At 42.4% G+C, this 13235-nt stretch overlaps 1 protein-coding gene across 3 annotated transcripts in view; it reads right to left on the reverse strand.

Annotated features, from left to right (window-relative positions):
* Positions 1-3579: 3579 nt before the first annotated feature.
* LOC132916107 (Krueppel-like factor 6) overlaps positions 3580-13235 on the reverse strand; it is a 256545-nt gene continuing 246889 nt past the window's right edge. For all 3 annotated transcript variants that reach the window (XM_060975912.1, XM_060975895.1, XM_060975903.1), the window contains exon 6: positions 3580-8917. In XM_060975912.1, coding sequence (XP_060831895.1) covers positions 8745-8917 — 173 coding nt within the window. In that variant the 3' untranslated portion in view covers positions 3580-8744. The remainder of the gene's footprint in view (positions 8918-13235) is intronic.

Below are 13235 nucleotides of genomic sequence, written 5' to 3' on the forward strand. Positions count from 1 at the left end.
TTCTTTCGTCGGTCGCCGGCCCAATTACCCGGCACAACGGTAATCAACGTTCCGCCGAGCATCCGTTACCTATCGATACCCTATAATTTCTATTAGTAAATTTAATTACCGATACGTCCGATCTTCGCGATGAGCCGCGCGCTTACATTTCACTCGCGACGGCCACTATCCTTCGTCTCTGTTTTTCTGCCGCGATTCACCGGCGCACGCCAATTTGTAACCGTTTTGTTGATAGTTAACGGACGGTTAATAGAAATACGGGTATAAGGTTAGTAAGTTATACCGTCATTAGCGTCGACGAAATATACTTCGGGGCCGGTTCGAATGGAAATCGAGTGGAAGCGGGAGCATTAAGCACGTTCGTGCCTCGTAGGGCTCCGATGCGATGGGAATGTCACATGGCCGTCAACAGGGGCTCGCGGAAAATGGACGACGTGGGTATACTGGAGCGGTTCGTAAATTCAATTATGGAGGTTCGATCCCATTAGAAGCAGAGCGAGCAGTAAAAACGTCGTGAGCGTACACTGTACACAAGACCCGATTCAGGGATGCGTGCCGCAACAACCATCGATTGCTTCTCTACGCGGTGCGGCCGCACCACCGACGGCATGCAGATATCCTTCTTTCGAAACACCGCCGTGCGAATGCGTTTTCCTCCCGATCTCGTTATTGTTCCCAACAGTCCCTTCACCGTTTTCAATTAACGATATGATCTATATAGGCGACTGCACGCTCGCCGCGCACACGCCGCTTTGCCTGAAATTGCGATTCCGCCACGCTTCGATCGTTCGTTCTTTCTAACTTTACGTTGTTTCTACACTATCAAAATAAAACGAAGGAAAAGACAATTTTAACTTTAATCTTTATATTTCTTTCTTAAGAGCGCTCCGGTTTCTTCGACCGATAAATACCACCAATGGGAAGAAACGCGACCACGATTCGAATACCACGACGCCAAATACGAGTTCCTTATCGCCGCTACCATAAATGATTTCGCTCCTTGTATATTTTTTATCGACATCGCCCAAGAACTTGGCACAGGTGGTAGAGTTTATTTGATCGGACAATGCGAATCGTTACGTACGTGTCGTTACTCGTCTATGGTTTCGGTTAGTTCGCGTAAACACGGAGAGCAGTCAAGGAGAACGTCGAAAGAACCGTCGCAAAACGCGAGCGATTAATTAAGTATACCTGTAAGATCTGTTCGATCGACACGCTTTTATTTACAAAGGAAACGCTGGTTTCTAGACGGCCAGGTATCAGCACGAAAGGACGTCGTGTCGTCGTTGATATCCACAATTGCACCGACTCGAGAGGGAATTCCGGCGAGGACTGGAATCAACGACGGTATTCCGCTTAAGTTATGGCCTCGGTTATAGCCGCCGTTCGGACTACAAATTCTCCCGGAGGTATACGGTAGGATTTGTACTTACCTAGTACGGAGACTACCTACAACTTAGTGGAATACCAGTGTGCAGAAATCTTGTTGCCAGACGGGACAAATACGTGGCCTCGGCAGAGATATTGCGTCTTAGGGCGGTACACTCTGGAAAATAGCCTAATGATCGTATTGTGACTGGCTGGTTGTCACAAAACATCTACGAGGTTTGCCCGGTTTTGCGGCTTTATTTATCGTACCACGACCGTCTAACTAGCGTGTAACGGGGTAAAACGTTAACGAGGATGCAGATGCATTTATATGGGAGCAAGACTGGTAACGTTTTCAGAAAGGGTTCCACGTTCTCGGCTCGCTCGATAATTTTTCAGTTGGACATTCATAACAGGTTCACGTTGGTAAACTGTTTCGAATTATTTGAATTCAAGCGACCCGATGTCAGCGGACTTGATTAACGAGGACGAACGTAGAAACTTTGACATAATATTTTAACTAATGTGAATAACGTGTTAAGATTGGTAAAACGATATTGAAAATGCTTGTATTAATTTATTAATTCCGATTTGTTCGAAATGATTTAAGACAAAACTTCAATCAGGAGATGGTACAAGGATCGCTCACAGGTAGTTGGGAAAAGTCGTTAGTCTTTCTTTTTTTACGATTTTAATGTCGTAACCCTGCCAAATACAATAATAATAGTAATAGTAGCAATTATAATAAGAATCGTAATAATGATAATGATAATAGGATTATCTAAAATATGTAACCATCATTTCGATAATAATATTATCGACTGGCGCGATATTGTACCGCACAGGACGCACGTGACACCTTGTGTGCTAGCGATTATGTCGACGATATAATTTATTTAATGGACACGTACGGGGCCACGGATCGCCCTCTTACGATACAATAATTTTTACTTCCTCAGTAGGAATCGCGAAGTACGATATTTAAATATCCGCTCGACCGTACTGTCACAAACGTGATTCACAATTTAGGACTTTCACGCGACGGGACGCGCCTCTGAGACGTGTCCTCGCGTCGATAACGTTGTATAAATATATAATTTCGTGCGTATTAATAATATTTCGCTATTACTTCAATAATCAGTTTGCTCTTTCTTTCTTTCTTTTTTTTTTTTTCTTCTTTTCCGCGGTATACGATAATTACACGATCTTCGTTTCGGTTCACATCGCAATAAATAAATTATCCAAATCAAGGACATCGATATATCGATATAACAGTAATAAGATTACAACCACATTTACAATATATATCTATATTTATCTATATATATATATATAGATTTTTATTTATATATATATAATATATATATTTTTTTCTTTTAATGCACTAACGAACCTCCCCTGCCGACGTGCGCGGTACGAATAGCGACCGTCCTCAAGCGACGCGGTTAATGTATAATTAGAAAGTACAAAGTTATAATAATGCCTTCGTTTATACAGAGTGAGTCGTAGTGTAATATATTATATTATCGATCCTACGCAACTCTACGCGACATATACAGTTACATATATTCTTATAAAGTAATAGTTGGTGGCGCGCGACTGTTAAAACTGTCCCTTTAAACCTTCCCAACTTCGACGACAGTCGAGCGTTCGCGTGTGTTCCGGCGTCTAATAGAAACACGTTCATCGACGACCCACGGATTTTCATCGCGGTAGATCCAACATATTCGTGTTACCATTCGATGCGATCGTTTACACCTGTTCTAGGAACCTGAAAGCGTTTCCGCGCGAGGTTCGATCGTTCTCATTCGCTGCTCGCGTTCGAACAATCGACGAGAAGCACGCGCGACGAAACTGTGTATTTGTATATTGTGTGTGTATCGTGTATGTTCGACTGCGCCAAAAATTCGCTGAGAAAAAGGGTACGCCACGCGCCTCGCAGTGTATAACACCGTGCGAGATCCGAGAGAGAATTACTGGCCCCCATTGATTACATTATTGCGAGAAAAATTATGCTACGCTGATCCGTTGCTTTACTATCGGTGATGATCAACGGATAATTTTACATACTATGTACAAGTATTACTATCTGCTAGTATCTATCCTTACGATCTAGTAGTTCCGTTTTATTCCTTTTTTTTCTTTTTCTTAACGAGAATTTCCGTATCTGAGTAAATTATTAATCACCGGCCTGTGTTTCTGTTCGCGTAGTTCTTTTTTTTTTCATCGTTGGAGATTCTTGGACCACATAAAACGCGACAATTCTTTCGTAAAAGAGAAATCAAAATCGATCAATTGGATTCGTTCTCGATAGCCATTTTCGTTTCCTGAGTTCGAAAGTGATGGCGTTTTAAAGTTGCGTTTCAGGCAATTAACTAACGTTGTATAACTCGTGGAATATACTTAACTACGTGTGTAAATATATTACTTGCTATTGCTTTTCGTTTCCTATGTGGCTCGACATCTCCTAGACGCAAACACGTGCACACCTCTTGCAACGATACGTTTTGCGCTCCTGCGTAATGGATCTTTAAGAATCGACCTCGTATTGTCCACGATGTACGCACGTCAAATTCAACGTACGAAAGCACCAAGAGAGATTGAGCACCGCGCATGATCGCAGATTAAGGATGCAATTTATACGTGTGGTTGCTTCATAAGGTATGCATGTAGTGACCGACGTATGTATGTGTATGTGTGTGTGTACGCGTTGTGTGTATCATTTTACTGGCCCTTGAAGCGAAGAATGGAAAATCATCGCTAGTTTGACGGACTGACCTGTCAGCTACGTCTTCGAAAAGCTCGATACATCGTGACTTTTTCCTACTCTTTTCTTTTTTATCAGACACGTTTTCGAAGGATCGCTCGCTCGATCTCTCGCGCGGCCATTAAACATCACTCGAACGCGCTCGTTAAGAGCACCTCTTAAATTATTAATACGCCACGCTGGAATTCTTTCCGACAGCCGTGTAAGCGCACGAGAATATGATGAAATCAACAATCTAACAACGAATTCAGGTACGTCGACACCCATCGAACGATCGAGCAACGACGATCCAAACGATCGACGTCGGAGGGTTGAACTTTTGAAAGACCTTGTCGAAAGACGAATTCTTTTCGAGAAAATTCTTTGATTTAAAAACTTTTCCATTTCCCAATCTTAAAACTTAATTAAAATTAAATAACGCGAACAGATGTTTTTTTTTTAAAGATCGAATACCGAAATCTTCCAAACTGATTTATACGCTATTTGTAAATCCTTCGGACGAATACACAAACGTACCGCGTTTCGAATTATTAATCATCGCCAATGGAAATTTTATGCCGATCCATTTTTCTCTGCCCCTCGTTCCCACTTTACGTCGCCTTTTTTTAACCGAAGTGTGTCAACCGAGTGGCCGAAAGCGTCCATTCGATCGCAGAAGGTGATTTCAATTCGAACGCGTAGCCTCGATTAGTTAGGTGTCAGTTAACGTCTGTTAAGGCACTTGAAATGCTAATTTCTCTAGGTGGGGCCTTCGTAGAAAATCGGTCGCCTTCAAATCCTTTACCCGGTTTCCGGTTTACCTTTTACGGGAAATTGAATAGCTTCGCATTAACATGAAATACAAATTGCCGATACTCTTTGTCCGGATTTCCGCGAATCTATCGTACATGTGCACGATCTAGGAATGTGTGTGCTCGTGGAATGTTCGTCGCTAATCTTGAGGGACCTCGATAGGTCGTTAAGCTTCTTATAGAAATCCCTCACTTCCTGTCTCTCGGCTTATCGTTAAACGATTCTTCCACGAAAATTTAACAGCTATTGCGTTTGTTAATACGCTTTACAAAGATTGGAATGTGATTTAGCGATCAAATTTTTCGGATCGAGGAAAGCGGTTCGTCTTTATCGTATATTTCGTCTGATCGAGTTCTAAAAAGAAAGAAACCTACGTGAGTTTGGCCGAAACGAAATTTTACGATGAAGAACGACGAGGTGATTCCGTACGAATGTTACGAAGACGATGTATGTTAATACGTTTCGCGAATGAGAAGCTTCACGGGCAAAAGTTAACCGGAAACAATATCGTTTTATCACCCCGTCGACAATTAGCCGAAATGAATCGTCCCGAGGTGGAGATATAACGGCACAACGTTGGGATGTATCGTTAAGAAGCGTACGACTCGGCACGAGCTCACAGTGAAAAAAATGATAATGATCAAAGAGGGTGTCGGCATGACGTCAGTATGCATTTCTCATCGCCCTCGCTCTGCTCAGATTACTGACGGCTGTTCCGCCGAAGAAATCCCTTACAGGAAAGGTACAACGGTATCAGTCATCAAGATCGTAGAATGGCATCCTGGGTGGCACCTCGTTCATTTTCGGATTGAATTTCGCAGTGACGATCACACGAAAATTATTCATACCATCAACCAGGGGCGTGGTCGTTCCTGCGGGTCTATAACGGAGTATGTGGTACTTATGTATTTTGTCGTTCGACGCAAATCGCTGTGGGCTTTACGAAACGAAAGGATGCTTCTTGAACAGGTGAGAAATATCTGACGAGCGTTTCCAACGAATTTTCCATCGAACGTGATTCATTGTTTCGCGATCGATCGTTCGGATGAAAATCACAGATAGAATGATAGAAATAGTAGATGTCGAAGTAGGATGAAGACGAAGCGATTGGCAACAGTGAATCGAAGGAGTAACAACGAAAGCAAGGATCTTGAATTAAATTTACATAAGATATGAAGATTCGGTTAATACGATTAGCGAAATTTTCCTCGTTTGTTTCGAACGACATTTAAACGAGAGTATCGAGAATCTTGTAACTTGATTTCCATGAATCTCGACCGAATAAAGCAACGCTTGATATATCTCACTGGTCCTCTGGACGAGGATTCGAATGGTCGCGTTATGAAATGTGTACAAGCACGAAGATTCGCGTGACTTAAGGCACTAACAGTATACTTAAGGCCTAACGCAGCGTTCTCTTCCTTAACGTTAAAAGGCACTATTCCCTATCAAAATACAACACATAACAAGTATTAATTTATCAATCTTCGCACTAATCTTACACGTAGAGGTTCCTTTCTTCTTTTTTAACGATATAAACTGGCTCTAGCATATACTGGCATCTTGTTCCATCGTATTTTTTTTTTTCTTTTTTCAACTAGCTTCGAAATAGTTTTTGTTTTGTTTTCTTGTGTTTCGCCTACCTTTAGCCACGTTACTGACACGGTGGCAAAGGGAACAAAAAAAAAAAAAAACATTAAAATGAAAAGAAGATACAGGTTCGAAGAAAACGGGGGAATGCTACACATGTGCTATACGTACGCAGACGTCGCGTTACTCAAGGTTTCTAAACTATTTACAAGCTTGCAATTCGCGAGCTATCCGATTCTCGTGCGATACATCTGGCTAACGCCACGGGAAACTTAATTTCCCCTCGACGTAGCTACTCGCAGGAAAAAATGCAATAATGCGGTATCGCGCGATACTTTCAGCGTAGCCAACAGACCCTTTATAACACCGTGTTTCCTATTGCACCTTTTCCTTCGAGTAGCTTCGTTTAAGAACGTATCGCGTGACGTTACCGTGGTTTTACACTTGCGACGCACAGAGTCGATGCCTTCGTACGATATGTTTTGATATATATATATAGAATTTCTTTGATAACGTTACTTTCAGGCTCGTAATTCGTTTATGCACTTGACGCATTTAGATTGACGACAATTGAACAGCCGACTCGGTGCATCATCAATTACACGAACTCTGATACACGTACTCTTTTTCTCAAAACCACGAGGAACGTAGACATACGTTCTGCGTTTCTTTTCTTTTTTCTTCTTCTTTTAATTCTTCGTTCACATCACGAGCGAAGATTAAGTTCTTTTTATTGGCCTCGAATGTATTTTCCTTGAGCTATCTCGTTTCGTAGTAGATGCCAAAATAAAATGTGCAGAAATCGAGCAGCAAACGCTCGATTTTTCTTTTCGTGACGATGCTCGACACGTGGCACGATTCGACGAGACGTGTATCGCGGTGACGTGTTCGACGAACGGGATGCAAAAGCGTTTAAAAAATAACTCTTCGATCTGCTTTCTTCTCTCTCTCTCTCTCTCTCTCTCTCTTTTTAATAATTGAGCGTAATGTATCAATGGACATCTTCGTTCGCACAATACGTTTGCACCTTCTACTTTGGCACCTTGTTTGTGTATACGCATGGCTGAAAAGGCATACCGGCTTCTTTACCGATACGACCGAAGAAATTTTTGCATGATCGAACGAAAGAAAGACTCGTAAAAGCATCGCAATGCCGTCGATAGTATACACAATTCTATTGCTTAATGCACACGTAATACTGGCTTTCAGAGCGTCAAATTCCCTTGTTTTCTTTGACAATGAAAACATCGATGATTGTCCGTCCCTAAACGCGAAATTCTTTGTGCATAATCTGATAAATCGCTATTTAATGCATTAAAAAATGTTTAACGATCACGATTTGTAGTTTATTTAACTGAGCATGCTAAGTCCCAAGCTCCGTCACCGGAGTTCGATATTCTCTTTAATTATTAACCGTTTAATTACCTTAACGATATTACTTCCTTCTTCTCCCTTTACTGGCTCTATTCTTCGCAATAGACGATACATATGGTGCTCTAGACTAGTTGAGCTGGCCTTATTTAACCGTACAAAAAAAAAAAAAAAGAAAAAAAAACTGAAAACAAACTGGACATACGAACAAGTAAAAATTGGCTAGAATTAAAAACAGAAGTGACCGCGTGCTACTTGCGGAAAACCCGCAGCAATCGCTCCTCTCTACTATCTACGCTCGCTTTTTTTTTTCTTCTATCGTCGAAGCTAAGCTTCGTTCGATATCCGTTTTTCTTTTAAATACACCTGCACAAAGAATAAATAAATTTCCATCGAATATTTTAAATATCAACGATTCTTACGCTACGTACGTTCGCCATAAAAACAACGCAAATCGAAAATAGAAATTTGTCTCTCACAGAGGCAGTACAACAAGAAACAAAGTAAAAAAATTTCAACGATTCGCGTTGTCACGATTGCTAGCAGGCTCGTCGCACGATTATACACCAATAATTGCAATGATACTTCCATTAGATTAAACCTCTAAACCTAATGAACGATTCGTTTGCTTCTTCATTTTTTTCTCCTAGTTTCCGCCTCCGACTCTTCACGTTCTCGTTGAAAACGATTCGAGCAACGATGCGAGGCTCTTCAGGTCCCGAATGTAAAAAAAAAAAAAGAATCATCGTCGTCGTCCACGATCACGATTCGTGTCCCGGTTTCCCGGGACAAAACGGTCTCTACCCCTTCTTCGCTCTGCTCCATCTTTCCTCCAACGGCTAGATGGTCCTCTTTATCAGTGCCTTTTCATGTGAAGCGATAAATGATCGCTCCGCGAAAACGATCGCTGACAAAGATGGCACTTGAACGGCTTCTGGCCCGTATGCTTGCGGTAATGCCGTGTTAATTCGTCAGAACGAGCGAATTTCCACGTGCAACCCTCCCATGTGCACTGGTACGGTTTTTCGCCTGCAACAAATCAGTGAATCTTTATAAACTTTTGCTCCAAACATAGAGTGAACATAAAGTGAAGTAAAAGCTTGATGTTTAGTTAATACTTAATAGAGTTAAGATTTAAGTTTGCTATAAAAGCTTTCGTCGATCAACGTCGTTTGCTTGCTGCGATTTATCAAGTCCAAAATTACAAGAGGATCGTTGCATTCGAAACGATAGAAGTCAATAGAGAATTGATGACCAAGTTGTATCGGTGTAATCGTGTGAAAAGAAAAACCGAGGAGATGGTAGGATCGTTCCGCATTGTTGTGTAATTTGCGTTGAAACGTAATGAGAAGCGTAAACGTGGTGAAACATAAAACCTCGTGCTGGATTTGCTTTAGATTTACGGCCCAATGCGTATGCACACGTATGCCCGATTCCTTTCATAATCTTCTTAGTACAGCCACTTATTTTCTTATGCGAACGAAAGTCCACGTCCTTGGGCAATTTATAGGGATACGTTTTATGCGTTTTCAAATTTACGATCAAAAGATATAATTGAAAAGTGGAGCCGGTCATTTGCTAGCCTTTATGCACCTGACTGGCTTCTAATGATTCTTCAGGGGCTTCGTTTCGGAACAAAGTATCGTCGATTCGAAATATCGAACGAGCGAGCAGCAAGTTACAAAAGCGATACGATAAATTTACATCGCGTTAAAATTGAAAATGTCCTGACAAATCGTTCGAATATCCCACAGGAAGCAGCATATGCCGCGATAAATTTACGACCAAGATTAACTTTGATTTCCTGTCGTTCGATTTCCCTTCGATTATTTCCGAAAGCCACCGTCGCTCCGTTTTTCGTCGGCGTGAAATACTCGATCGAAATTTGATAAGCATCGATGCACACGGCAATATCGTCTCGGTATTTGCGAGTATACGTCGATACAGGTACATTTCCGAGCGTTTACCCGAGGTGACTCGCGTCACGGTGTGCCCGCGGGTTTATTCTTGACTCTTATCGAGCCGAGCCTCTCTCTCTCTCTCTCTTTCTCTTCGGTAAGGACGTCGTGACAGCTGTCGCGCGTTGCAACGACTCCGGATCCCTCAGAAAACTGCCCATCACTCTCTTCTATTGTATGCAAGTCACCGAGCGTATTTCTCAGTCCGGTGTTCTGCACGATTTGCCGAAGAAAGGGAGCGAGAAGGAGATGTAGACGGCGTGTTCGCCAGAGGTGGGAACGGGGAGAAGGAGAAACAGAAAGAGACGAAACGGGCAGAAAACGAGAGTAAGAGGGTTTAGGGTCTAAAAACGTAGCCGTCGTCGAGCCGTCTAGATGTAGAAACAGCCTGGTCACAACTCGATGACGCAATCGCTATCAAGTTCCGTCGTTCGAGAGACCGGAGACGAGGACGAGCCGGAGAAAATCGAACGGTGCGATCAGGCAGCCAGTTCCCGATCCCATTAAACCGCGAGAGTGGACGTGGATAATGGGGGACGACGGAACGACGACGTTCCATCGCGAGCTTCTATCTCGTGAAAAGCACACGGCACCATCGTTTGATCGATATATTCGCACGTGTCACCGTCTGATCCCCGATCTCTTTTACTGACTCGAACCAGCCACCTACGCCACGCGATTTTCTCGTTCCAGATAGACGATTACGCGTTTTTCGTCGTGCTGGAATTGCTATAGATCGATACTTGAATAAGTCAGGGACACGATTATCGGACATCGGTGGCTCGGTTCGAGCTCGACTACTCCAGGTTTGTACGAAGCTCGCTCGTTACTCGGTTAATTACAACATCAAATGTGTCGTGATTTCTCTGATAACTGGCATTCTGTGTCGAATATTATCATAGATTATGCACGGGAGATGATCTTCCGATATTTTATATTATATGCGCAGGCTGTTGGTAATTTATTAGATGGGTTTATAAACGATCGATAGGATGATAGGAAAGAGCCCGGCAACACGGATGTAACACATGGACGTTCAAACAGGCTGTGTTTTCCGAGAGTTATTGCTCCATGTACGATAAAAAAGCAGCGGAGAAGCGATTCGTAGCGCGACAAGCGCGAGCGAACCGATCGTTTGAAACGAAACGATGGTAGATATCTAAATCGGTCGTTTTAACGTTTCAACGCCCATTGACTGAATATTATTATGTAATTCGCTGGGAATACGAGGAACTAATGACGAGGAAAAAAGCCGTGCTCTCGACCGTTACGTAATTGCGAGTAATTAGTCCATTTACGAGCGGCACGAACACGTACGCCATGAGACGTGCATATGCACGCAATATCGGCCAATGTGCAAGCACCGGCGCAAACACGCCGCCAAGAAGGCATTAATTTTCCTGTTATTAATGCATTTTGATTGGATTTTTACGTAGGCAGCGTTACGTTTATTGCACCATAGATTAACGCCGCGTTATACCGTCCGGCTCCATTAATTAACCGCAACAGCGAACTTAGCCACTCATTTGTAACGTCACTCTGATGTCGCGGCACGTATAAATCCCATGTTATATTAAGCCAACGCGATGCGTGTCGAACTTTTTCCTTTTTTCTTCTTTTCGTTTCGTCCGCTCACCAGAAGAAGATCTCCTCTCTTATTCTCTTTCTCCGTACTGGAACAACGCGCGGTATAACGAGCTCGAGGAAAACGAACCGTACCTTTTTCCAATTTAATAGCCGCTTTAACGTTAATTGGAACGGTATCATGTCCGTTTACGTAAAATATCGCAAGAATTAACGTCTGTGAATCGAAATTGAATTGCGAAACGCGGTCTAATCCGGCTAGTGGAAAAGAAGGAGAGAGAAAAGAAGGTCTTGATCTCGTGAGAAATCGTCGATTAAATTAACGTTATTTATTAAAGTGAAAATTATCGATTACGAGAAAGGAGAATCACTTCGATCTGGCTTATTGAACAACCTCGGCAAGTGGGTCAACGATAAACGCTAATTAAAAACGACACGGCGTAATTAAACGTGGTACCCTTCGCGGTACTCTTAACCATATCGCGACTTCTTCCTGCAACACGATTCGTATTATAGCTTAATAATTCAACGTAAAAAGAGAGAGTATAGCAGCTCCCCTTTTAACGAGGGATTATTCTTAATGAGTTTACGAGCATATATCTTCGGATGGTCTTTTAAATCCGACAGTCCAAAAATCGTCTTAGCATTTACGGTTCCTCCTCGTTGTTATGCCCCGCGGTACCAATGGAACAAATAGACGTCTTAATTCCAGATAAATTCGTCCATCAACGAAACGCTTCTTCATTGTTCGCGTTCTTTATTCGAAGATATAACAGGATTTTTATGACGACAGTGAGTTTTTAACAGAACTCCTTATTCAACGTCTTGCGAGGCTTCTACTTAACGGAATCGTTAAACGACAACTTGCCGCTGGCTACTTTTTTCTCCTCATTCTGTCAAAGCAGAGTGGAGTTACGAACTAAACGGTAAAGAAGAATATCGTACGAACAAGTACTATATGTTCAACATTAATCGCGAGTTTCCTATCTTGTAAAGCAAAAAGAAAGACGATAATTATTCATCGTCGGAAATTTATTCGAAGCTGGCAAGGTAAAATACAACTTGACCGCATATTCAGTTTTGCTTCAACGCGCGAATCACCTTATGTTATTTATAAGACGAGGAAGAAGCTCGTCGTCTCATACGGATAGGTCGAGGAGAAGAAAAGGACAACGAGTACAATCGATGGCGATATTTTACGAAGATCGAGGCTCGTAACTCGTGAAACACCGTGAGTCGTATCTGTCGTGTCGATGACACGGGGGACAACGATATTTCGTCCGTTCGATCCTCCGAACGTGAAGAGAGAGCGCTTCCCATTATCGTTTGAGAATCTCCCGGAGGGATGATTAAGAAACCAGCTCGGATGTATGTATCTCTGGCAATTATCAGCATCTCTCCAAGATTCGCGCGGTAACGCGTTCCTCGCCTGTTCGGAACAGTTCCGTAATATGTAATTATATGGGCGACAAGTGCTGTAAAGATGAATGAATGTTACCCTGTTCTTCGGACGAGCAAACTTCCTGTGCATCGACTACGAATGATGAATGTTTTCGAAGGCGTAAAAGAGATCGCGTGATTGTTCGAGACGTATCAATTTTGATTAAGTCCGCAATTTTCCTGGAAAGCATAAATCGCCATTCCTCGACGTCCTCGTCATTACCCACGATGGCCACGTCGTAATCGTGACCGCTCCGGTAGTCTTAGAATTGAATTTCCAAGGTCTCCTAATTAACTCCCATCATCCTGTCTTCTCACAATCCTATATCTCAAAGTATTCTATTTTTTTGCCCCTATAATTATTA

The sequence above is a fragment of the Bombus pascuorum genome, chromosome 1, assembly GCF_905332965.1.
Source record: "Bombus pascuorum chromosome 1, iyBomPasc1.1, whole genome shotgun sequence".
NCBI classification, from domain to species: domain Eukaryota; kingdom Metazoa; phylum Arthropoda; class Insecta; order Hymenoptera; family Apidae; genus Bombus; species Bombus pascuorum.